Here is a 27,001-nt window from a genome sequence, read left to right on the forward strand (position 1 = left end):
GTTAGCCAGGGCAGTGGAGGGTGGCCTCAACTGGACCATTCCCATAGGACCCAAGATAAGATGTGGGAAAGTGGCTTTTTATATTTCTCCCGTTTTGGGTAAAGAGAATATATATAGGACATTTTTTTTTTTTTTTCCCCTCTGAGTTGGGGTGTGGGCAGCTAGGACAATACATTTCAAGGAATCATCAGTTTTAGGCTGGGTTGGGAGTTCAGGCAGAGAATAGATAGGAAAGGAAGGCTTGTAAGGACCCTGAAGAAGGAGAGTGACGTGCATTGAGGAGACACAGGCATGCTGGCCATAGCATCCTACACTTTGCCTGCTTGGGCCCAAGGGACTGGCCTGAGCAGTCCCTTTAACCAGACTGGACTGGAATAAATAAGTTGCTTTCCCAGAGGCCCATATCAATTTCAGTGCTAGAAAGCAGCGTGGGTGACTACCAGCTTTGTTATACCTTTGTCAACATTTCTTTTGCTAATTTAATAGGAGAACATAATATTTTTTTAAAATTTACATTTAACTATTTGACTGTGTGGTACAATCTCAGTCCATATTATTTTGAGTCAAGTCTTCCATGTGGTGAGCTTTGTCCCTGCTGACACTCTGGCTTCTGTTTTTGTTATAAGAACCAAATAACAATTGGACTGTAGTTTTTAGTGTTGTGTATTATGGGAGAAAATAGTAAGGGAGGATATATATCAGTAATACATTGGAAAGGAATAGAAACTTTTTTTTAAGATTTTATTTGTTTATTTGACAGAGAGAGCAAAAGTAGGCAGAGAGGCAGGCAGAGGGGGTGGGGGGAGCAGGCTCCCCACTGAGCAGAGAGCCCCATGCGGGGCTCCATCCCAGGACCCTGAGACCATGACCTGAGCCAAAGACAGAGGCTTTAATCCACTGAGCCACCCAGGCACCTCAGGAACAGAAACTTTTAAAAGCATTTGCTCTCCTTCCATATTATGCTGAAGACACGCAAGGATGAGTATAGATGACATCTGTGCTGCTGGAAGCGTGGTAGCCCTGGTTTCAGGGCAAGCAGCAATCTGATGTGTGGTTTAAATTTTCTCTGTGAATATTGGAGCAAATGTGTTGAAGAAAATTCAGTAAAGCAGTTTTTTTTTTTTGTAGGTCTACATTTTTTTCTTCAACATCAATGTTAAAAGCTAACAATAATGAATGAAGTCGTGATCATCGTAATAGCAAATACCATAGACTGAGTACATACACGGAATCATGCTAAATGATATAAATACATTGCCTCATTTTGTCCTAACAATGATGACTTAATTTATACCCACTATGTGCAGAAGAGGGAAATGGGACTCAAAGCTTGAGAAAGTTTCTCTCTGACAGACTGCTTATGAGTAGCAGAAAGCCAAACTCACATCTTTATATCGCAGTGCTTCAACAGGGGGCACTGTTGTCCCAGAGAACTTTTGACAAATTCTGGAGAGACTTCAGATGTTTTAACTGGAGAGGCATCCATGAGCAGAGGAGGGCAGAAGTGCTGGTACATATTCCACAATGTACAGGCTAGCCCTCCCCTGCAACAGAAAATTATCCTTCCCAAATGTCCAGAGTAGTGAGGAAATCCAGAGTCCAAGCTCAAGTTGCATAGTGTGTCCATTAGGAAACTCTGAATGCCCAGCCTAGGAGTTCTATCATTATTTCTACTACACAGAGGGTGATGGGTTATCCACTTACATCCTAATCCTTGGGAGGGAAAATTTCCTGCTCAACACCGTATCAGGCAAATCTGTCTTTATTTTATCTTGAAGCCCAGGTTAGCTACTTGAAATTCTTTGCAAATTGCAATGTTTAACAAATGAATTGTCTGCGTCCGGCATTCCCTTAAGTCCATTAAACATTCATGGGGAAGGGTTTCACTTTACAGTCATTTAACAAGATGTGAAACACCTAGTCCAGCGAAGCAACATGATACCCTGGAAATACTTGACTGGGAGGCAGCAGAACTAGACCTTGCATTGCTGTGGAAGCATCTAGTGCTTTGCCATCATTTACAGATGACCCGTTTGTGACTCAGAGAGATGAACTGACCTCATTTACTGTGTTCCAGGTGAGAGAGAGAGCTGGAGCGAGCATTATAACCTCCAGACTGAATGACACTTCTCAGCCTGATTCAGGGATCAGAAAGAGAAGGTATTAAAAGAGAGATGAGGGGCACCTGGGTGGCTCAGTGGTTAAGCCTCTGCCTTCAGCTCAGGTCATGATCTCAGGGTCCTGGGATCGAGTCCCACATCGGGCTCTCTGCTCTGCAGGGAGCCTGCTTCCTCCTCTCTCTCTCTCTCTGCTTGCCTCTCCACCCACTTGTGATCTCTCTCTGTCAAATAAATAAAATCTTTAAAAAAAAAAAAAAGAGAGAGAGAGAGATGATCCCTTTTCTCTTAAAATCAAAAGAAATTACACCTAAGTGAGAAGTAAGGGAATAAAATTATACATCCCTTCCCACCCTTTTTTCAAGAACCCTCTCAGGAAAGATTGGTTTATGGGAGTTAACATTCAATGAGGAAGAACTGGAAGATAATATTTGCATGCATTAGGAGAGTCCGAAGAATTTAATGCCTAATGCAACCTTGATAACTGGTAGAGAGAGGCATCCATTTATTCTGTAATACTTACTGAACACTTCTCTATGCTGGGCACTGTAAGAAGATCTGACAAAGTACAAACAGAAGAGATGGAGCCTGACCTGGGGGCGCTCACAGGCTCACGGTGGAAACAAGTATGGAAGCATATACAGCACTTGTTCTCGAATGTAGATACATGAAGTCACGGAGCTATCTGGGAATGGAAAAGGACATCTAGGATGGTCTGGGGGATTACCGATCCTGCCCAAAGTCGGTAACAGACGAGCTGAGTCTTGGGAACGGGGTCGAAGTTTGCCAGATAGTTGTAAGGGGGTTGGTCAGAAGAGGTCATTTCTTTATAGCATGAATCAGTGTTAACTTTGAATAGTTCTAGCTTAAAACTTGACCTCTTGTTTTATATATATCAAGTTCTAACTTACTGCTTCACTATAGAGTCATAGATTCATCTATTCAAATAGATACTAAATATTTGGTAAGGACCAAACACAGCAATAAGGACCAGGGATATACTGATGAACCAAAATGACAGTGTCCTTACTTTCAAGGAGCTTACTGATTACTGTAGGTGAGAGAGATTAATCCAAAGACCCCACAAATGAATCTGCCAAGGCCTCCGGTCAATAGTGAACAGTCCTGTTAGAGCTTATAGAAGGCAGGTCTGGAAGCTGACCTGACAATATAAGACGAGCAAAGAATTCTCTCAGAAGAGGGAATGATGGCATGTGCTCAGTCGCCCTGGCTGAAAGGGGCACATGGTTGAGGTGAGAACATGGGTCATAGGGGTTGGGAGTGAGGAGGAGAGCTTGCTATAGCCCATGCATAGAAAGGGTATCTTGCTTCCATGGAAATGGGCTGATGTTTGACTGCAAATGGCATAGCTCTTCCAGTGTGGAATGTGGTACAGAATTTCCTAACAGCACCAGTGGTCAAATTGTTTTTAATTACTTGCGTCAGAAATCATGCTTTAAAATATGCCATAACCCCTCATTTTCACCACACTCTGGGCTCCTAAGTCAGACATCCAGTAAAGAACATTTTGACACAGGCACAGAGGAGCTGGGAGCAATGCAGAGAGAGAGAGACATTTAAAACCCTTTAAAAATATCCTCCTTCCTGCCTTTATTGCCTGGGGTTCCAGACCAGGTGATTATCAGCTCTGCCATCATTGCTTTCCAACACAGACATGCTTTCATTTAACCTTCTGACTCCTGCTGCGTGCATCGGGCAGACCTGGAAACAGCGTCAGCGCTCTACTTCCAATATGAGCCTGCTTCATTTGACAGGTCTTTTGATTTCGGTGCACCATCAACAATGTGTTAGGAGCAAGGCAGGTGATGGTGCTAACAACAGTGGAGGTCCTCAGCACCCAGGAGCCCCCCCGACAAGGCAGGCTTTCAGGAAAGCCAGTTGCGATGAGGGCTTCCGCAAGAGATAATGGTACTGACCAGGGCCTCTGTGGGTGTTAAATAGGAAATCAGCTCAGCTCATGTTGAAAGGACCAGTGAATGGCCGGTGACATCTCCTTAGTAAGTATTAAAGTGACATTTTGTACATTATACTAAATGAGGTTTTAACAAAACGTACATACACAGAAAGTCAAGATCTGTAGGAGTACAAGCAAAGAACATGGAGTCAACTACCATACTTTGTAGTAGTGTACAGAAATGTTTATGGAAAGAGCCAGACGGACAGCTTTCCTGGAGATATTATCTCATGGATAAAATCATGCAGACCGTTACTCCTCCCAGGGATGGAAGTGTATACATTTTGGAAGGAACCATAAGAAATGTTTTCAGCAGGGGCGCCTGGGTGGCTCAGTGGGTTAAAGCCTCTGCCTTCGGCTGGGGTCATGATCTCAGGGTCCTGGGATCGAGCCCCAAATCAGGCTCTCTGCTCAGCAGGGAGCCTGCTTCCTCCTCTCTCTCTCTGCCTCTCTGTCTACTTGTGATCTTAAAAAAAAAAAAAAAAAGAAAAGAAAAGAAAAGAAATGCTTTCAGCATAGAGCATCAACATGTACAAAGGCTATAATTGTGGTCAGTTAAGCTTTAAGGAGCTTTCTTGTGGACTGTTTGCTGAGTGGATTCTACACCTTGAGGCCTATAGCTGAAAATAAGAGACTGAATTTTATCGTTAGTCTCTAAATTCCTCTGCTCCTCCTCCTCCTCCTTCTGTTTCTTCTGCTTCTTTTTTTGGATTTTTATCTTTTTGCTTTTTCTTTCTTTTTTTTTTTAAGTAGATTTATTTTCTAAGGCAGTTTTAGATTTACAGAAAAGTTGCAAAACTAGTACGATGAATTCCCATATGCACTCAGTTTTTCCTAATACCGTCATATATTAACATCGTACGTTTGTTAAAATTAATGAACCCATAGTGATGTCTTGTTACTAACTCAACCAGAGTTGATTCAGGTGTCCTCAGTTTCTACCTAATTGCTTCTTTTCCAGCATTCCCTCCAGGATACCACATTACATTTGGTTGTCGTATGTCCTCTTGGCTGTGACAGATTTTCAGATTTTCCTTGTTTTAGTGGCTCTGACAACTTTTAGGAGTAGTGGTCAAGTATGTAGAATGTTCCTCTGCTGGAATTAGTCTGATGTTTTTCTCATGATTAGGCTGGGGTAATGGGGTTTGGGGAGAAAGAGAACGAAGAGAATCGTATCAATATGATTTAGCACTATTGATGATTACTTTGTCACCTGAGGTAGTAATTGCTAGGTGTCTCCACTGTGACCTTACTCTTCCCTTCCTTTCTATAGAGTTCTTTTGGAAGGAAGTGCCTCTATATAACCCACACTTAAGTAGTGGGGAGTTATGCTCCCCCTTTGTAAAGGCAGAGTATCTACGAAGTTATTTGGAATGCAACTGCAAAGAGTTTATCTCTTGTTCCTCATTTATTTATTAATTCCATCATTTAAGAGTATGAATTCATGGATACTTATTTTATACTTCAAGTTACAATTCAATAAATGCTTTCTTCTTATTTTATAGCAACCTCTTTCAGCTATGGCCATTGGTAGCTCTTTCAGTTGGTCCCCGTGTCATTTTGACATACTTCGTCAGTTCAGGATAGGCTTTCTGGGGGTTTTTGTTGAGTATGTCGTTGCTTCTAGGCTCTCTCAGCAGACAGATCAAAGATATATCTATCAGCCAAACAGTGTTTATGTGCAGTACTTTTGCCTTTAGTCCACAGATTCCACTCATTTCCAAAGTTACTTAGGATAGCATGGCCATGTTCCCCACCTCCCACTAGTGGTCTTTCATATATTTATATTAGAGTCAGTTTCTTTTAGCAGAATTTGTATTCCTTCCTACAATCTCCACATCTCCAAAATGATACTTATTTTGTCAATAGGTAGGTTTCTTTAATAGATATAGGGTGATTATGTTTACCTAGTTCCTCTTGCATGAACTTTGATGACATGTGTCTTTTAAGAAACTGGTCCATTTCAACTAATATATCAAATTTGAGGGCATACAGTTATTCAGTGTTCCTTTATTAGTCATTTTCTGTCCCTGGGAGTAGTAGTGATGGCCTCTTTCACTTCTGTTATCGATAATCTCTTCTTCTTCTTCTTTTTTTTTTTTTTAAATTCTGGATTAGCCTGACCAGAGATTTATCAATGTTATTGATTATTTCAAATCATCAGCTTTGCTTTTGTTGATTTTCTTTATTCTTTTCCTGTTTTCAATTTTAATTAATTCTCTAAAGTTTATTATTTCTCTTTTGTTTATTTCAGGTTTAAATTACTCTTCTTTTTCTAGTTTCCTAAGGTGGAAATTTACATCATTGATTTTAGGTATTTCTTCTTTTCAAATATAAGAATTTAATGTTATTAATTGATCTCTAATCATTGCTTTGATTACCTAACGCAATTTTGTATTTAATTTTCTCACCATAGCACGTACCCTCTCTAATGTCCAACACCCAGCCACCCTTTACCCTCCCACCCCTCACCTCTCCCGCAAACCTCATTACGTTTCCTGCAGTTAAGAGTCTCTTATGGTTTGTCTCCCTCTCTGGTTTTGTTTTGTTTCATTTTTTCCTCCCTTCCCATATGATCCTCTGTCCTGTTTCTCAAATTCCTCATATCAGTGAGATTTTATGATAATTGTCTTTGTCTGATTGACTTATTTCACTTAGCATAATACCCTCTAGTTCCATCCATGTCATTGCAATTGACTAGATTTTGGGTTTTTTTGATGGCTGCACAGTATTCCGTTGGGTGTGTGTGTGTGTGTGTGTGTGTGTGTACATATATATATATCACATCTTTTTTATCCATTCATCTGTTGATGGACATCTAGGCTCTTTCCATAGTTTGCTATTGTGGACATTGGTGCTATAAACATTCAGGTACCCATGCCCCTTCGGATCACTCCATTTTTATCTTTAGGGTAAATACCCAGTAATGCAATTGTTGGGTCATAGGGTAGCTCCATTTTCAACTTTTTGAGGAATCTCCATACCGTTTTCCAGAGTGGCTAAACCAGCCAGCATTCCCACCAGCAGTATAGGAGAATTCCCCTTTTTCTGCATCCTCACAACACTGTCATTTCCTGGCTGGTTAATGTTAGCTATTCTGACTGGTGTGAGGTGGTTTTTGATTTGTATTTCCCTGATGCCGAGTGATGTGGAGCACTTTTTCCTGTGTCTGTTGGCCATTTGGATGTCTTCTTTGTAGAAATGTCTGTTCAGGTACTCTGCCCATGTCTTGATTGGCTTATTTGGTTTTTGGCTATTGAGTTTGATAAGTTCTTTAAAGATTTTGGATACTAGCCCTTTATCTGATATGTCATTTGCAAATATCTTCTTCCATTCTGTTGGCTGTCTTTTGGTTTTGTTGACTGTTTCCTTTGCTGTGCAAAAGCTTTTGATCTTGATGAAGTCCCAATAGTTCATTTTTGCCCTTGCTTCACTGGCCTATGGCGATCTTTCTAGGAAGAAGTTGCTGTGGCTGAGGTCAAAGAGGTTGCTGCCTGTGTTCTTCTCAAGGATTTTGATGGCTTCCTGTCTCACATTGACATCTTTCATCCGTTTTGAGTCTATTTTTGTGTGTGGTGTAAGGAAATGGTCCAGTTTCATTCTTCTGCATGTGCCTGTCCAATTTTCCCAACACCATTTATTGAAGAGACTTTTTTCCATTGGACGATCTTTCCTGCTTTGTCAAAAATTAGTTGACCACAGACCTGGGCTCTCTATTCTGTTCCATTGATCTATGTGTCTGTTTTGTGCCAGTACCATACTGTCTTGATGATGACAGATTTGTAATGGAGCTTGAAGTCTGGAATTGTGATGCCGCCAACTTTGGTTTTCTTTTTCAACATTCCTCTGGCTATTTGGGGTCTTTCCTGGTTCCACATAAATTTTAGGATTATTTGTTCCATTTCTTTAAAGAAAGTTGATGGTATTTTGATAAGGATTGCATTAAATGTATAGATTGCTATAGGTAACATAGACATTTTCACAATATTTGTTCTTCCAATCCATGAGCATGGAACATTTTTCCATTTCTTGGTAAAGTTTTCCTCAATTTCTTTCATGTGTACTCTGTAGTTTTCCGAGTACAGATTCTGTGCCTCTTTTGTTGGATTTATTCCTCGGTATCTTGTGGTCTGGGGTGCAATTATAAATGGGATCAACTCCTTAATTTCTCTTTCTTCTGTCTTGCTGTTGGTGTATAGAAATGCAACTGATTTCTGTACAATGATTTTATATCCTGACATTTTACTGGATTCCTGTATGAGTTCTCACAGTTTTTGAGTGGAGTCTTTTGGATTTCCCATGTAAAGTATCATATCATCTGCAAAAAATGAATAGTGACTTCTTCTTCACTGATTCGGATGCCTTTTATTTCTTTTTGTGGTCTGACTGTGGATTGCTAGGACTTCTAGTACTAGGTTGAATAACAGCGGTGATAGTGGACAGCCCTGCTGTGTTCTGGACCTTAGGGGAAAAGCTCTCCATTTTTCCCCATTGAGAATGATATTTGCTTTAGGTTTTTCATAGATGGCTTTGATGATATTGAGGTAGGTATCCCCTATCCCTACCCACTGTGAAGAGTTTTGATCAAGAAACGGTGCTGTATGTTGTCAAATGCTTTTCCAGCATCTATTGAGAGTATCATATGGTTCTTATTCTTTTATTAATGTATTGTATCACATTGATTGACTTGTGGATGTTGAACCAAACTTGCGGCCCAGGAATAAATCCCACTTGGTCCTGGTGAATAATCCTTCTAATGTACTGTTGGATCCTATTAGCTAGTATTTTGGTGAGAATTTTTGCATCCATGTTCATCAAGGATATTAGTCTGCAATTCTCCTTTTTGATGGGGTCTTTGTCTGGTTTGGGGATCAAGGTAATGCTGGCCTCATAAAATGAGTTTGGAAGTTTTCCTTTCATTTCCATCTTTGGAATCATTTCAGGAGAATAGGTATTAATTCTTCTTTAAATGTTTGGTAGAATTCTCTTGGGAAGCTGTCTGGGCCTGGGCACTTCTTTGTTGGGCAATTTTTGATGACTACTTCAATCTCCTTAGTGGTTATGGGTGTGTTCAGGTTTTCTATTTCTTCCTGGTTCAGTTTTGGTAGTTTACCTCTAGGTAAACTATTCTCTAGGAATGCATCCATTTCTTACAGATTGTCTAATTTACTGGTGTATATTTGCTCACAATAAGTTCTTCTAATTGTTTGTATTTCTTTGGTGTTGGTTGTGACCGCTCCTCTTTCATTCATGATTTTATTAAGTTGGGTCCCTTCTCTTTTCTTTTGGATAAGTCTGGCCAGGGGCTTATCAATCTTATTAATTCTTTCAAAGAAGCAGCTCCTAGTTTCTTTGATCTGTTCTACTGTTCTTTTGGTTTCTATTTCATTGATTTCTGCTCTGGTCTTTATTATTTCTCTTCTGCTGGGTTTAAGTTTTATTTGCTCTTCTTTCTCCAGTTCCTTTAGGTGGAGGGTTAGTTTGTGTATTTGAGACCTTTCTTGTTTCTTGAGAAAGGCTTGTATCACTATATACTTTACTCTCAGGACTGCCTTTGCTGTGTCCCAAAGATTTTGAACAGTTGTGTTTTCATTTTCATTTGTTTCCAGGAATTTTTTAAATTCTTCTTTAATTTTCCAGTTGACCCATTCATTCTTTAGTAAGATGCTTTTTAGCCTCCCTATATTTGAGTTCTTTCCAACTTTTCTCTTGTGGTTGAGTTCTAGCTTCAGAGCATTGTGGTCTGAAAGTATGCAGGGAATGATCCCAGTCTTTTGGTACTGGTTGAGACCTGATTTGTGACCCAGGATGTGATCTATTCTGGAGAATGTTCCATGTGCACTAGAGAAGAATGTGTATTCTGTTGTTTTGGGATGGAATGTTCTGAATATATCTGATACGTCATTTGGTCCAGTATGCCATTGAAAGCCTTTATTTCCTTGTTGATCTTTTGCTTAGATGATCTATTTCAGTGAGGGGGGTGTTAAAGTCCCCTACTATTACTGTATTATTGTCTATGTGTTTCCTTTTATTATTAATTGGCTTATATAATTGGCTGCTCCCATTAGGGGCATAGATATTTAAAATTGTTAGATCTTACTGTTGGACAGAACCTTTAAATATGATATAGTGTCCTTCCTCATCACTTATTATAGTCTTTGGCTTAAAATACAATTTATTTGATACAAGGATTGCCACCCCAGCTTTCTTCTGATGTCCATTAGCATGGTAAGATATTTTCCACCCCCTTTTAATCTGGAGGTATCTTTGGGTCTAAAATGAGTTTCTTGTAGATAGCATATCAATAGGTCTTGTTTTTTTTTTAATCCATTCTGATACCCTATCCCTTTGATTAGGGCATTTAGCCCATTTACATTCAGGGTAACTACTGAAAGACGAATTCCGTGCCATTGTATTGACTGTAAGGTAACAGTTACTATATATTGTCTCTGTTCCTTTCTGGTCTGCTACTTTTAGGCTCTCTCTTTGCTTACAGGACCCCTTTCAATATGTCCTTCAGGACTGTTCTGGTGTTTGCAAATTCTTTTAGTTTTTGTTTGTCCTGGAAGCTTTTTAAGTCTCCTTCTATTTTCATTAAGAGCCTAGCTGGATATAGTATTCTTGGCTGCATATTTTTCTTGTTTAGTGCTCTGAATATATCATGCCACTCTTCTCTGGCCTGTCAGGTCTCTGTGGATAGATCTGCCACCAATCTAATATTTCTACCATTGTATGTTACAGACCTCTTGTCCTGAGCTGCTTTCAGGATTTTCTCTTTGTCACTGAGACTTGTTTTTCTATTAGATGATGGGGTGTTGACCTCATTTTTTTTTTTTTTTAACTTTGAGGTGGGTTATCTGTGCCTCCTGAATTTTGATCCTTGCTCACTTCACCAAATTAGGGAAGTTCTCTATTATAATTTGGTCCAGTATACCTTGTGCCCCTCTCTTTCTTCTTCTTCTGGGATCCCAATTCTAATATTGTTTTGTCTTATGTTATCACTTATTCTCTCAAATTCTCCCCTCATTGTCCAGTAGTTGTTTATCTCTTTTTCTCAGCTTCTTTATTCTCCATCATTTGGTGTTCTTTATCACTAATTCTCTCTTCTGGTTCATTTATCCTTGCAGTAAGAGCCTCCATTTTTTATTGCACCTCATTAATAGCTTTCTTGATTTCAATTTTCTGGAGAAATAAAATCCCTTTCTGGAGAAATAAAGGAACTAAAAGTTTGTATTTATTTTAAATTCTATGTCTATCACCCCAACTTTTCTGTGGTATCTGAGTCAGGTTTGGTTCTTACTTTATGTCTTCATATATATACATACATATACATATATATATATATATATATATATATATATATATATACACACTAGAATGCCTTATAATTTTTTTAAAAGGTAGACATGATACATTGTGTAATCCTAAGGTAAACAGATGTTTAGTGTAGATTTTATGTTAATCTGGCTAGCAATGGGTTTAATTTAATATTTGCCGTGACTATAGATGCCAAAGGCTTTAAAATCTACTAGTGTCTTTTGTTTGTCTGTTTTTTCTCAGTCAATCCTGGATAGGAATACAGCAACTTAAACCTGAATCTCATGTTAAATGCTACCAACTGAAATGAAAATGATTCTTATAAAGTTTGTGAGAGAGAGGCAAAATCCAAAATAAGACAATTTGAAAATAAATTTGTGTTAATTGACCAAAACAATAGAATTGAAAGCAACTGTATAACAACAATGAAAACATTTGAAAGAAAAGATTTAGAACATAGTATCTATTATAGACACTATTCAATTATTCTATTATAATAGAATATTATTCAACCAGAAAAAAAAAAGACGTTGATTTTACTCAAAATTTTTATCCAGGATTTTGAACAAAATCTTTTAGCTTTCAGGATCAAAACTCTCATTTGAAGCAAAGTTTATATGCACCTCATATGTTGATTGCAGCATTATTTACATTAACCAAATTATGGAAGCAGCCTAAGCATCCATTGATAGATGAGTGGATAAAGAAGATATGGGAGATAGATAGATATGGAGATAGATAGAAATATAGATACTTACATATACAGGATTATTATTCAGTCATAAGACAGAATTAACTCTTACCATTTGCAACAACATGGATGGAGCTAGAGAGCATAATGCTAAATGAAATGAGTCACAGGAAGACAAATACCATATAATTTCACTCAAATGTGGCATTTAATAAACAAAACAAATGAACAAAGAAAAAAAAAGAGAGATAAACCAAACAACAGACTCTTAACTATAGAGAACAAACAGATGGTTACTAAAGGGGAGGTATGTAAGGGTATAGGTGAAACAGATGATGGGGATTAAGAACACAGTATCTTGGTGCATGGAACAGTTAGATCATTATATTGCACATCTGAAACTAATATAACACTATTTTAACTACACTAGAATTAAAATAAAAGTAAAAACTGATTGGTATCCCACTCCCCCACCAAAAGCACAGATTCTGAACTAATGGCCCCAACACATAATTAGGCTATTTGACATACATTGCTTTAAAAAAATGGCTTATTGACTTTTAATGATTCAGTGATTTCTCTAGAAATTATAGATGGTCCAGAAAAACCTAGCAGATGTCCCCATAGACCTCTCTGTAGGAGCAGATGCTTACCTCCTCCCATTTGCCACAGATGTCTCCAGATCATCTCACTTGTTTCTGTAGCTGAGCATTCCAGGCATCCAAGTTTGTCTTCTGAAGCAATTTATTAGATTAAAAAACAAACAAATCCCTAGTTGGTCTATTACTAGAATCTGAAGTTCAGATAGAAAGTTAGAATGTTGATTATATTCCAGTTACTTGTCTATTCAATGCACTTTTCCCATGGATGGGTTGTAATAATTAACTTTAATTCGTCAATAAAAAAGCACGCATGAAGGTATTTACATCATTTTTTGGATCTTTGTAGTTTTGGGTTATTAAAAATAGCCACTTTTTCCAAATCATCTCCTTATCTTCTTTTTCTTTTTCTGTGTCAATTTACTCCATTTTGCAAAAAGTCTGACCTGCTTCTTTGAGTCCATTTTGTAGAATTGAGATTGTGTTTGAAGACATGCTTATGACTGCCCCATGTGGTTTATTTTGGAAATACTTCAGAAGATAAGAGTAGAGATTTCTACCTTAAGGTTAGTTATATAACCTTGACATTTTGCCTAATCTCAATAGCCTGTAATCATTGATACACTTTTCCCCAAAGAGAACATCCAATTAATCTTTTTTTTTTTTATCTGCATCCTGTGGGGTTGCATGGGAAACACACAACACAAGTGCACACACAGAAATGTACAGGTACATGTACATACAAAATGTATATATGTGTGTGTATATGCATACATAGAGCTAAATATATGTATATATACATATACACACTTGCAATATATGTATATCTGTTTACTTCATTTTCCTTATTTATGCAATATTATGCATACTTCTTTTCAATGTTTGTGTAGTTTTTATTTGTGGATATTTCTATTGTGTCCAGTTGTTTTTGTTTTATTTTTATCTTCTACTTTGTTATTAAAAATTGTATCACTGGTACATTCTAGTGATGACATTATTTTGAATTTTTACAATCATATTGATGATGGTAAGTCCTAGAAGTAACATTCTGGATCAAAGAGTGTGTTTATTTAACATTTTGGAACATATTGGCCATTTATACCCCAACATATTAGTACTAACTCTAATTTTCTTGTATCTGTAACTTTACTAGAGCTTCTTGAAACTTAATTTTCTCTATTCTGATTTTTATCCCTTTACAACTAATGAATGCAGTTGTATACCTTTTCATATGTATATTGCATATCTGTCTTCATTGTTCTGTAAAATTCGTGTTCATACGCTAGTATGAATATCAATATTTCAAAATTTTCTCTGGCTTGGTTAGCATTCTAAAATTGTCATTTCTCAGGGTAGTTTTTAATCTGGAGTTTCTGGAAGAGAAACCAGCTAGCACTTGCTGCTGTTCAAGAGCTGTGTCCCGGGAAGATTAAAGTGGACAATGTGCTGTCTGGTTGAGATGCCATACGATATTTCCCTTGGGGCAAAGTTTTTCTTAATGTGTCATCTCTATAGACCTTTCCCAAAGGTTCCTGAGCCTTATAAGATACCACAGTCAAAGATGAAACCAAGACTTAGTAGGTATAAAGAGTGAAATGCCCACGAATTTCTCTTATTATGTCCAGTAATTACTTGGCAAAGGCTGAAGGAGGTAATGATGGAGACCTGAGAGCAGGTACTCTGAATCAATATCCTTATAATTCTGAGAATGTTCTGAGGTTCATTCCGTCACTATTTATTGAACCCCTGCTATTTGTAATCCAGCTACTAATTAATTTTTTGCGTGTATAAAATGTATATCGAATAAAAAATACTTGTGTTTTCGCCTGTCAGGCAAAGTGTGCCTTGGGTGTAGATTGAAATGAGAAGACATTCTTAAAATTCTAAAGTGAAGAACGCTCGTGGATGGACCTTATCTAAGCAGAGAGTGTGGGGGGAGGATGGAGACCATACTCACTGTGTGAGAAATGGGATGCCAATGATGTCTCTATCATTCTCCTGATCAGGTGACCATTGGACAAAATACTGGCAAGTTCAGTTCAGTAACTTCTGATATCTAGCTACAGTATTATAGGCCCTCCTCTCATAACTCATTCTCCAGCTCAACTCTGTGCATATGGTTTTCCACAGTATTCAAAGGCGGAAAGGCATCCTGTGACTGCATTGGAGAAAATGATGGAGTCAAGTTTTGCCGGCCCTCAGTCATTCCCAGAGGTCCCTTCTCCTGACAGAGGAAGCCAGTCTGTCAAACACCACAGGTACAGGTAGCTACACATGGTGGGGATGGGCATGTTCATACTTTGTCTAATGTTGGACAACACATGCCCATGAATGGCAGCTTGATTCAGGAGAAATGATTGTTTTTGCTTCCCATGTATTTCTCCAAGGAGTGGATGCTCAAGCAGCTCACAGCAAGTAAACCAAAGCTAACAGCAGGCAGCCATGCCCCTGTAAGACGCCTGAGGAACTATTAACAACACCCATCAAAGCTGCAGACACAGACCAGTGAATGAAACAATTGCATTCTGAAAGACCATTAAAAACATGATTTTTCCTAGCCTGCCTTATCACCGTCTGCAAATTTAATGACTAATTCTTCCCTAGGCAGCTGATCTGACATGCTCCAGGTCTTCCAACATGGTTCTTACACAAAGAAAACTTTTCAAGGGGAGGAAGCTTCGCAGGTCTTCTCCTTGGGTTTATAAGATCTGTTATGAATAGGGTGGCACTCTTTTGCAAGCTGACCATAGAAATTGGTTCTTTGGGGGAGAGAGCCAAAAATTAAGGTTATCTTATAAATGTCCTAACATTCTGAGGCCAAGCAGGTTTTTTAGCATCTTCTAGTCACATGCTGTGTTTCATATACAAAAATCTGAAACTCCAAAAATGCAGTCTTATTTCTAAACCAAGTGCCAAAGTTTGGGACTGATGCTCTGTTTATGTGCATCTGAATGTAATATCCTCAGTCTTTGTGGAAGTTGTGCAGTGATTTAAGCTTCCCTTTCTTAGTGAGAAGTACCATATTGTGAAATTAAATATGTAAATATAAATATAAATAAATATATGTATATGAAAGGATTAAAATTTCAAAAAAGGAGAAGGTACAAAATAATAGTTGTCACTTATGTGGCGAGCATCGTAGAATCATTATATTGTATCTCTGAAACAAATATAACATTGCATATCATCTATACTTAAAAAAAAAAGAAAAAACTTTAAAAAACAGCCAGTTGTCCCCAACAACGACAATATTGTTGACCCTTGGTTTTGACATATCTAGGCAATGTTTTGAAAACCTTCCTTGACTCTCAATGAGTCCCCTAAAAAAGGATTTTCTTAATGCTGACCACGTTTACTGGGAGGTTTTCAGTCTCTCTGTATACTAATCCTCATTATGGTTTGGGGATTTTTTTTTTTCCCCATTCTACGTGAGTAGAGACTGAGATACCAAAGGTTTGATAAGTTTTTTTTTTTTTAATGGTTTAAATATTTTCAAGTTGGAATTGAAATATACTTGGCTGTTGGATTACTGCTTTAGTTATTAACTGCCAGTTTTGGGTTATATCATTTGAGGCATTTATAAATATTTCCTTGTTAAAAGAGCATTTGAGTTCACTGGATCTAATGGAAGTTCTTTAATTAGGGAAATAAGTCCAAAATTACCAGCCTTTTATAAGATGGATATTTTCTCCAAAACAGCATTTTCCCCTGCTGATTATAATACATGTTGAAGTGGTGTCCCATCCAGTCAAGTAAAATAATTATATATAATATTACTCTAGGACTATATTATACCATCAATGTTTTAAAGTTAAAATAAAAAAGAATTACAGTTTCTAATGTATTTGAGCTGCAAATACCTTACCCTATTCTTTGTCCATTGAGATACCCCCTCTTAAACTTGGCTTCGCCTATGCTGCTGGGAGCCACTCACGAATTAAAGAAGAACGTTTTTCAGAGAGCTTCCCTTTCGTTTGGTTCAATGATACTGCGGTATTTGTCGGCATACATTGTGTCCTGATAGATAGGCAAGAGTTGATTTATAAAGTGCTTTTAGAACTTTGGAAATTATAGTTTAATATATCATGGCTTTTGTTTTGTAAAACACGCAGTAGACTTAAGTGTTTTCATGATTGATAACCCGGTTACTGATTTATATATTCTACAAACTGCTCCATAACTTCCCGAATGCCATGGGGTTAGAAGGCTTGAATAGCTGATTGATCAGTAGGTGTAGAGCTGTTTTTGCAGACGGGTGACTAGTTCATACTGGAAGACTCTGTTGTTGTGACAGTTTGGCTAGCTATGAATAATTAATTTCCTTTTTTTGCACTGCAAACATGACTTACTTGGGTAACTCATTACAACAAAGCTATTAATTCAAAGCCATTATTTCTCATGTTTAGTTCAAAGGGAAAACAATCCTCTTGCTTTTTAAAGAAAAAAATCTATTATGTTATGTCATACTTATTACATTCTAGCAATATAACTCTCTTAGAGACAGCACATATGGGAGGTTTTTAGAATGAGATAAGACCAGAGTTTTCAGTGATTACCATGAGCCTTCAAGTTGTCAGGTGTGGAGGAGTCAGGGGAACTCATTGCACTGAACCCCTATTCCCGGCCAGGCTCCATGCATACTCTCTCTCTTTTAGCCCTAAAGTAGTACTATGAAGATACTGAAGCATGATCCGAATACCTTCCTTTGGCACCTCTCCTCCCCATACTAAGTTTTTACTTTCCTCTGCCTTGCCATGTACACTGAAAGAGCAGCAGGCTCCCTTGTCTGCTGTCAACTCAAAGCACAGGCAGGAGACGGAAGGATGGGGGGAGACCGGAGTCCTGGACTTTCTGTGCCCTCCTCCCTGCTTGTCTCAGCTATATCCCTCGTCCCACTTCCTGGGGCCACAGTGCCTGCCAGGTGGTCCTTTCCTTACAACTCCCCTTCTCTCTCCATTCTGATCATCTCCCCCACCCCTTGTCCCTTCAGTTGCAAGGATAGTAACAGTTTCCTCTTGTTACTTGCCCGGACATACAGTAGTACCCCATGTTGGCTTTTTTCCCCTCTCAAACAATGAAGACACCTTTGTAAATAGTAAAATCTCCCCAGTGACCCAAATTAGAGTATCATCTCTTTTGTTCAGGGCTCTGGTAGAAATCCTTACCCCCGTATCATGCTGCAAGTAATGTAACACCTGAGATGCACCCCCAGATGCAGCTACTTCTAGCACCAAAGCCTGAGTACCCCACAGACTCCATAATAGCTCCTGGATAATATAGGTAGAAGCTAGAGGGATGGGAAAAAAAAAACAACTATTAGAACTCTTTAAACTTGTGGCCTTGGTGACCTACCTAGAGGCCCCATATTGTCAACATACAAGAAATATTATGATAAAGAATGAAGGTATACTGTGCTGCAAGGTATGACCTACTGTTTGAAGAAGGTAAAATCTGATCATTCACTTTGCCAAAACCAGGAAAGTGTCTACTCAAATGTCAGGTTCTCAAACTCTGATCTTAAATAATATTTGAGGTTTTGTTTTTTATTGTAACTACTAAGTAGAAATAACAGTAGTGTTGCCAGGAGGGAAAATTCCAGAAGTCCAAATAATATAGTGACATGGGTTAAATTACTTTGGGAGACTGGTCCTTTTAGAACTTGGTAAGTTTGCTGAAATTTTGAAAATGGTTTCCATCCTTCTCTATATGGCTTTATTGGTATTTTTAGGGTAAAATGAAAATATAGCAAAAGATTCTCACTTTACTTGTTATCTGAACACCATAGAACAAGTTTGACCACATAAACTGGCATCACATGGAATGTCTACGTAGGAACAGAGTTCTTACCAGTCCTCATGTCTGCAGGGTACATTCAGTGAGGTGGAGATGGAAATGGACATGGAATGGGTAAAAAGTCAAATCAGCAACTGATTTTTATAAAGAGCCCAGCTCTTTTGGTTAGCATGATCTATGTAGGAATCTCAATCTCACCTAGGATACATCCCACGTATGCCTTTTGCTTATGATGGCATCTAAACACATAAGGTTATTTGGGTATTTGGATGTATGAGTCAAGGAAAACACATAATCAGATGTTTATTAAAAGCAAATTCAAAAGAAAAACAATTTTGTTTCTCAAGATTGATGAAAATTTGGGGTAGTGAACTGGGAATTTAGCACATATGTTAGGGAGAGAATGCCAATTCAAATGAGGCTTATTTATTCTACCACTAACACAGTGAACTTTTCCCCATGAATCCCTTCAGAGTTCCTGTGTTTAGTTTTTGTCAGTATCTAGTAACAAAGCCATTTTTATTTTTATTAGATAGCCACTATATCCTGGATAATGAGGGTAGCTGAGAATCAGGAGCTTGAGAACTCCTTAAGCCCACCTCTTATCTTTGGCTGGAAAGCTGAGATTGTTTTGGTCCACTGTGCTGCAAACTAGAAAGCCAGAAATGTGAGAACTTCTCTTTGTCTCAATTCCTGCAAGGGTGAATGGATTCAACAACTTCTGGTCTCCTCCTAGCAGTCATGGTTGGAGAGCCTAATCTAGAACTGTGAGTGTCTGGAGTGAAGAGCAGCATTTGAGATGTTTGAGCGGCCATATATAAGGTTCTTGCTAGGATCAATCTGTTGGTTTTCTTTCATCCCAGCAGGAATCTCTCCTCTTGCTGCAGTCCAGGGCAAAGGAGTGGTATGCTCCATAGGAATGCCTTCAGAAGAACACCCCCCTCACCGAGAAGTAGGCTGGGTGGCATTGTGGGACCAGCATATCAGCAACTCGAGGAATCAAGGATCCCAGACCAGGATACGATACCTTGTCAAGGGTAGGTCTTAAAAGCAATGGAATTTAGGGAGGGTGTCATGAATGCTCAAACTTTAAATTGAGTTATAATGTTCCTTAGGGTTTTCTTCATTGATTTTTGTCATTAATAGTCTATTTATGCTTACTTCGATCTTTGTTCCACAAAAGATAAACTAAAAAGAATAGGTACAATGAAAATAGATATTAGGGAAATGTAAGACAGAAAAATAAAACTAGGGAGCAAGCTCAGTGTATAGTTATCTAGGCAGTATATTATATAGTTGCTAAAACAACTGGGGATGCATCTTTGATTTAAAAGAAAAAGATTTCTTAGGAGGACTAACGTGTTCCTTCATTCTTAAGTTTGAAAAACAATTACTCAATTCTCTAATCAATATTGTGGGCACTACCCTCAACAGTAACCTGTAATGTATTTGTATATAGTGTCTACTTCTGTCCAGAGTGTTCTTGAAACTGTCTCCGTCAATGTAGACAGCATATTGTCAAAGTACAATTTGCTGAACTCAGATTTCTAGGTTCATTTGTGGTATAGGTGTGGAAAGATGGGCTTTGCACACCAGGGCTGCAAAAGGTGCCCTTTCTTCTGAGTGGATGCAGACCCTCACAGGGCTCATGGCATGGTGAGTAGAATAGGATGAATTTTAGCCCCTGTTCACCTAATTGGCATAAATCGCCCAAACATGGTAGTCCTTCCTTAAACTGACTGGAGTTTAAATCGCATCTTTGAAAAAAATTTTATCTTCTGAACTTAAGTTTTCTTATGTACAGATTGGGCAAAATAATACCAGCTTCCTCAGGGTTTTTGGGCAGATTTTTAAAAATTACATGTATTAAAGGGCTTGTACCTGATGCATAGTAAGCAGAGAAGTAGTCTGGCACTTATCACAGGAACTGTTAGCTATTAATTTCAAGAGCAATGCAATCAGGGTTTATCCCAGAAATTTCAGGAATCGGTTCCCTCAGTCAAGCCAGGTTCTTGTTGAATCTGGTTTTTATCACTTTGGATAAGGCAGGCCAGGCTTTTATTCTGCTTTGGCCTGGATGATCTCTCCAGACTGTCTGTATCAAACTGAGGGCCAAAGCAGGTAGGAGACATACTCACAGAGCCTTACCTTTTCCTTTTGTTTCTGGCAAGACATTTTACAGCCACACCCTGACAAAACCCAGCAACAGATTTCTTCAGAAAGACATTTGTAATTTTGAAGCAATTCCAAATGAACTGTAAAATACCTTCGGTATAGACCTGGGGTGACAGTTTGCAAATTCAACATAAGAGCCAAGTTGTCCAAAACGTATAATGCAAGTCAAGAAGCAGTTTGCATTTCTCTTTGCCTTAGATCTAGAAACGGGGCTTCCCCTTAGCCCCTAATTATAATTAATCTTGTTTCATCATGACTTTTCTTCTTAAATCACTAATATTGTCTGTTACTTGGGAACACATATATGGGTGAGAACGAGTGAGGGGAAATCAAGTTCAGAGATTTTGTGGATGGTTAGAGAACCAGCCCGTGCTGTCTTTCTTTTCACCGGGCGCTGATATGGCTATCATCCCGTATGTCCCAGGTATAAGGATGCTCGGAGCCCTTGCCAGGCATGTAGGCTTGAACCCTACATAAACAAATCTTCAGAGGCTCAGAGATTTCCATGAATATTCAGGCACTGTTTTTGTCTTTTACCTCCTGGGAGACTTACACTTATTGTCTGCATAGTGGTAGTTTTGTTTTGGTTCAATCATCATTGGGTTTGGAATATTCTCTCCAGCTGGCTGGCCACGTGTATTTTCCTGTGTATGATATGCACCTGATGTTGATAAATGGTGACTCTAAGTCACTGTGTGCTCAGCACAATGAATCTCAAGGAGCAATCTCATTCTCAGTTCTTAAAAACAGCTATTTTTCCACTCCTGGGGGACTGACCGTCTCTCCGGACTGGAAATGGGATTGGTAATAGAATTTCACAGCTAAAGGCCCTCTTCAAATCTGGCCCTAGCCTGGAGGGGGAGTGAATGAATTTACAAGAGCTATCAGCCATCTGCTGCTTGTTTATCTGGGGTGTGGGCACGGTCTGCTAGTTAGGCTCCTGGTGTATGTGGCTTCTCTTCTTGGCACTTACGTTAGCCCAGCTTGAACCCGGCACATATCTTAGAGAGCTCTTGATGAAGGAATGAGATGGAGAGGAGATTCTTCAGGAGCTTTTCCCCCTGAGTGAGGGACCTGAGACAATCATGGCAATGGCTCACAGAGCTCCAAACTAGGTTTTGTCAGGCAAATCAAACTTATGTATTCATATGCTAGCCAGAAAGAAATGGAATCACAGAACTATATGACCACCTTCAAAGCAGAACGGATCCAAACCATACTGAATACCTATCTCACTTACCTAGCAACTGTTCAGACGTAAGTGATCCTTTAGGAATTTAAAAAATGAACGAACTAAGAATGGCAGAGTTGAAATGGCTAACTTGAGGTGGCATATGCCATGTAAAATGACTGAGATTGAATACTGGCCTTTCTGACTAAATGAACTACTAAACTAGGAAAGAAATATGAAGAAAATAACATTCATGGATGATGATATGTAAGGGAAATAGCTGTGTATGGCTTCAGAGGGGAAAATGGCTCTCTTCAATTTAGTCAGTTGATTTCAGTGCCACAAACACCAGGAACAGAGGCTTGGAGGCCCGTGCAGAGACACAAACTCCTTGGCTGGACCCCTGAATCCCTGGGAACCAAACCAAGTGACTAACTTGGAATTTCTCCTCTTTAGAAGGATGCTTTGACTCCCCTAGTGACAAATGAGACGCACTTGCAAGTTTCTTTGGTGAGGGATCAGGGGAAGGGCAGTTCAAACTGGTATTTTGTAGTCAAGGAATGACAGCGTATGGATCAAGCTTGTGAAAGAGTTAGTGGCTTTTAAGGAACACAGAACTCTGAAGTGTCTTCTAATCTAGAGTCACATTAGAAATTTAGCTCTCGCTTGAACTTCTGGAGAATAGTATATAGCTTCTACTCAAATACCAGTGCTGGCTGGGACCCTCGTAGCATCTCTGAGAAGGAAGAGGGGACTCTGGTTGAATAATGGAGAGGTATGACTCCAGTCAGTCACCAGAGGAATCCCCCTAGATCAGTATTCCCACATGTTTTAATTAATGAAAAAATGTAAGTGGGGCTGCCATTTGTCCAAGACTGCAGAACTTGTAATGGCATTGGGACTTAAAATCATGTCTGATATAAAACAAAAATCACATTTTCGGAGAGTTCTAATTGTTTGAAGTCCTCTCCATGTGATGGTAACATTCTAGATTTCAGTTACGGCCAGCCACGTGTCCCATACCTGACTCGCAAGGTGACTCATAAGCTAAGTGGCATTCCTCTTTCTCACCCAAGTCCATCATTATGAAGACTGCCCCAAGTTTGGTTTGAATTACCTTTGATTACTACATTGTCATGCCAGTGTAGTCAGAAGGCTACAATTTACTAAGTCCTCTGAGATATTTATGCCTTTACCCCACAGTTTTACAAGGAATGTTTAAATGCTGCTTTAAGAATTTGCACCTGTCACCATCACATTTCAACCTGTTAGATTCTACCCACTGATACACCTGGAAGATATCTATGTGGAATACAGTTTTATCCCAATTATATTTCTTGGCTCTGTGCCATTGGTGAATGTGATAAGCAGACATCCTCTATCTTCATGCATATTAGTGATGCTAGCAGGATGACATCTGCCCCCTTTTTTCTTATTGAAATTAAGTCAGTGATCAGAAACTATAGGGTCAGATTTTCAACCATATAACACTTAAGTGAAAGGCATATGATCCCCCAGGGAATTTCCCTTTACATGACCATACAATCAGAATATAATTGTAAAAAAGATTATACATCCCTAAAAAGGTATTCTATTGCACCTTGGGATGCCCACTTATTTCTGGCTTTAATAAGAAGAATTACAGTCAGACAATTTGGGATTAACTTGTTCCTCTACTGCTTACCAAAGGTATAATTTGAGGGAAGTCACTTGAGTGCCCCTTAATCTAGCTTATTTATCCACTGCATGGTAATAATAATAAATAAGCCACAGGTTTTTAAAAAATTAAATGAGGTAATTAGACATGAGCATGCTTTTAAAAAACATTTTGCAAATGTCAGCTGTTATTATGTTTGAAATAGACATTAACTGGGATATAAAGGGAGCACTTACCTTGAAGATCCGTTCCTGTATTCATGCATCCCCTTGATCAGGATTTATTGATTGCCAACTCTGTACTAGGCACAGTAAGAGAGGATGGAGCCACAGAGACACCTACATTGGATCCTCGTCTTTTCTCCCTGTATGGAGGAAAGACAGACCCCTAAATTGCTCTGATTGCATCCTTGCAATAAAGGCTTCTATTTAGTATGCAAGACACTTCCCTGCAATTATTCTTTCCATTTATAAACCTGATTGTTATTTACATCGTAATGCAAGACAAGGGGAATAAGACCTATTATGTGGAGGGTGGCTCTATTTAGATTATGCTTAAATTTTAAGGTTTCATTTCACATTTAAATTAAAGACAAATAACAGAGAATAGAGATTACTGTTCAGGACCCGAAGCCACATTTCTGTGAATCCACAACATACCTGCCCCACTCTATGGCATTGGAAAATTCACCAGCTCTGAACAGGCAATAAGAGGGCTAGCCAGTTCCTGGCATATTCAAATGACTTGGAATGGCATGTTGGCATTCTTGACAAGCTACTGCCGTGCACCAGTGAATTACCTTACTTGGCTCCAGAAACCATGTGAGGAAAGTTGCTATATTGGTAGAGGCCCAATGGACCTCACTTCACATTCATCCCCAGAAAGCAAGTGTATGCCTCCATTCCCATTTGTAGGCTCAGTTGTCTGGAGGTGAGGCAGTTTCTACAGAGTTGAGAGCCAATGATAATTGGACCTGTTTCCCCTAAACTCAATGTGAAGCAGAAACACGCAGGACGATAGTACAATGATGCTTCCATGCCGGGCTTCCTGATCGCCCCCAGCTAGTGTGGCCGCGAGTCTACAGACTAAACCCGGGCTGAGAGGGTGGTCACATGGATGGAGTGGAGTAATGCCGTTATGGGTTTCCTGTTTGTCACTATGGAAAGGCCACACTTACCTGCTCAATCCCCATTTACTTTGTATTCTAGGATAGAGGTCAGGAAGACTATACCCCACCTGCCTATACAGCTGTGGTGTGTTGAAAGATCCCTGGACTTCAAGTAAGAAGATCTGGGTTTGAGTCTCAGTCTGTCACTTATTTTCTGTGTGACCTTGGGCAAGTCACTTCACCTCTATGAGCTTCAGTTTACTTCTCTGTTTAACTGGGAGCATATTATCCGTCTCATGGGGTTGCTGTGAGAATTCAGTGAGATGGTGCATGTGGAAGTGCTTTGTTGACTGAATATTGCTCTAAGGAAGCACGGCGGAAAGCAGGATATGTAACACCGGGTTTCTCTTTCAGGTATTCCTCCAGTGGTTTAAAAACCCAACAAAATGCATCCATAAATATGCAACTGCCTTCAAGAGAGACAAATTCCTATTTTAATAGCTTGGATCAAAAGGACCTGTTGGGATATTCATCCACGCGGGCCAGTTCCGTGCCCATCATCCCTTCAGTGGGTCTAGAGGAAACCTGCATGCAAATGCCAGGGATTTCTGAAGTCAAAAGCATCAAATGGTACAAAAACTCCTACTCTGCTGACATTGTCAATGTGAGTATTCCAGTCAGCGATTGTCTCATAGCAGAACAACAAGAAGTGAAAATATTGCTAGAAACTGTCCAGGAGCAGATCCGAATTCTGAGCGACGCCAGGCGGTCAGAAGACTACGAACTGGCCAGTGTAGAAACCGAGGACAGTGCAAGTGAAAACACAGCCTTTCTCCCCCTGAGTCCCACGGCCAAATCAGAACGAGAGGCACAGTTTGTCTTAAGAAATGAAATACAAAGAGACTCCGCGTTGACCAAGTGACTGGAGATGGAGGAATCGGTGTGTTCTATGCTTTGCTCAACAGGAAAAGAGAGGAAATTAAATACAAATTATTTATATGCATTAATTTAAGAGCATCTACTTAGAAGAAACCAAATAGTCTATCGCCCTCATATCATACTGTTTTTTAACAAAATATTTTTTTAAAGGGAAAGAAACGTTTCAGGAGGGATAAAGCTTACAACTAAAGCTTTGGGTAGGATTGTGAATACAATTTCAGTTAGTCCCAACACCGGGGCCTCTTTTGGCTCTTAGTAGATGTGGGTGATTCAGACCCTCAGCCCCACCGCACCAGTGTCCTCATAAAAAAGCATTGGCAGTTACCCGGTTTCAAAGAGACAAGCTGTATCCTGAGGGCGGACGTGCCAATGAGCAGGTGGCCCTTGCATTTGGCTTGCAGGTCCCAACCCCTAAATTTCTCTTCACTCGACAGCCTCCTCACAGGTTATGTCATGTCAACCAGTGTAGTGTTTTCTATTTCATTTTTGAAGAATGGCACAAAGACTCTGAAAGAGGGAGGGCGGGAGATAGAAGGCGTAATCTGGGGCAATCTTAGCTACTCTTACGTGCCGCTCCCTCTGAAATTTGAAGGCACAGAATCTCAGAGGGAGGTGTGAAGGAAATTATTATAGAAAAAAAGATGAGAAAAATCACAATGTCGTGTTACTAAAATCATGCGATTAGAAGTGTTTTTCTTTGAGATTGTGTAGGGGCTCCAAAGGAGCATTTCTCAGTGTGTGTGTGTGTGTGTGTGCCTGTGTGTGTGTGTGTGTATGTGTGTGTACGTGCGCGCGTGCACAACCTTGTGTGGGTACGGGTTTGCTCACTCGAGCACAGGTATGCTGTATGCACATGTGTTCATTGTGTGTATGTGTGCATGTGTGTGCATATTAAGCTTGCTAAAATTTGTTCTGAAACATCAGGGAATTTATTATTCAGAAAAAAAATTTCCCTCTCAGATCTGTTCACTTTAAATTTATTCATTAAGTATCAAGTTCAGTTAGTTCTTAAATCAAGGTCACTTGCATGGCGGAATCCTATAAAACTCTTGACAATGGCAAGATCATTTTCTGGTGTGAATACTTTTGAGAGGAACAACTATTGGCTCATTAATGATATCAGGACCACAAGGCGAGTTGAGGATGTGTGTTTATTTTGAATTATGCATACTTAAATGATTTACACAAGCCAATTATCAAATCGACAGTTACCCTTTGCTTTCTCGTCATCCTCATTACTATTTATTTTGTAGCAAGTCTACTATTTGTGGACCAAGACATTGGCTTCTGTGGTTAATATGGAAAGAATAAATTGTTGAAATCACAAAGCCCAAACTTTTCAGTTCACAGGAAGCCCCCAAAAGAACAGTAAATTGTGTTGTATGTTCATTTGGAATAAAGCAATATTTTTACCACTGCTAAGGTGAACTGAAACTTCTCCTGAAGATTTGTCTGTTTT

The 27,001-nt window shown here is 39.2% G+C and overlaps 1 protein-coding gene across 3 annotated transcripts in view; it reads left to right on the forward strand.

Annotated features, from left to right (window-relative positions):
* Positions 1-26,320, forward strand: part of LOC111145254 (neuregulin 3) — a 1,048,204-nt gene extending 1,021,884 nt beyond the window's left edge. Inside the window, exons 7-10 of one of the 3 annotated variants that reach the window (XM_022500046.1) lie at positions 14,830-14,957; positions 19,359-19,529; positions 24,704-24,775; positions 25,018-25,604. In XM_022500046.1, the coding sequence (XP_022355754.1) occupies positions 14,830-14,957; positions 19,359-19,529; positions 24,704-24,775; positions 25,018-25,525 (879 nt within the window). In that variant the 3' untranslated portion in view covers positions 25,526-25,604. Of the gene's footprint in view, positions 1-14,829; positions 14,958-19,358; positions 19,530-24,703; positions 24,776-25,017 lie in introns of all 3 variants that reach the window. The other 2 variants (XM_022500048.1, XM_022500047.1) reach the window with 2 other exon arrangements.
* Positions 26,321-27,001: the final 681 nt, after the last annotated feature.

Source organism: Enhydra lutris, unplaced genomic scaffold (genome assembly GCF_002288905.1).
Source record: "Enhydra lutris kenyoni isolate GAN:26980312 unplaced genomic scaffold, ASM228890v2 scaffoldscaffold12, whole genome shotgun sequence".
Taxonomy (NCBI): Eukaryota; Metazoa; Chordata; class Mammalia; order Carnivora; family Mustelidae; genus Enhydra; species Enhydra lutris.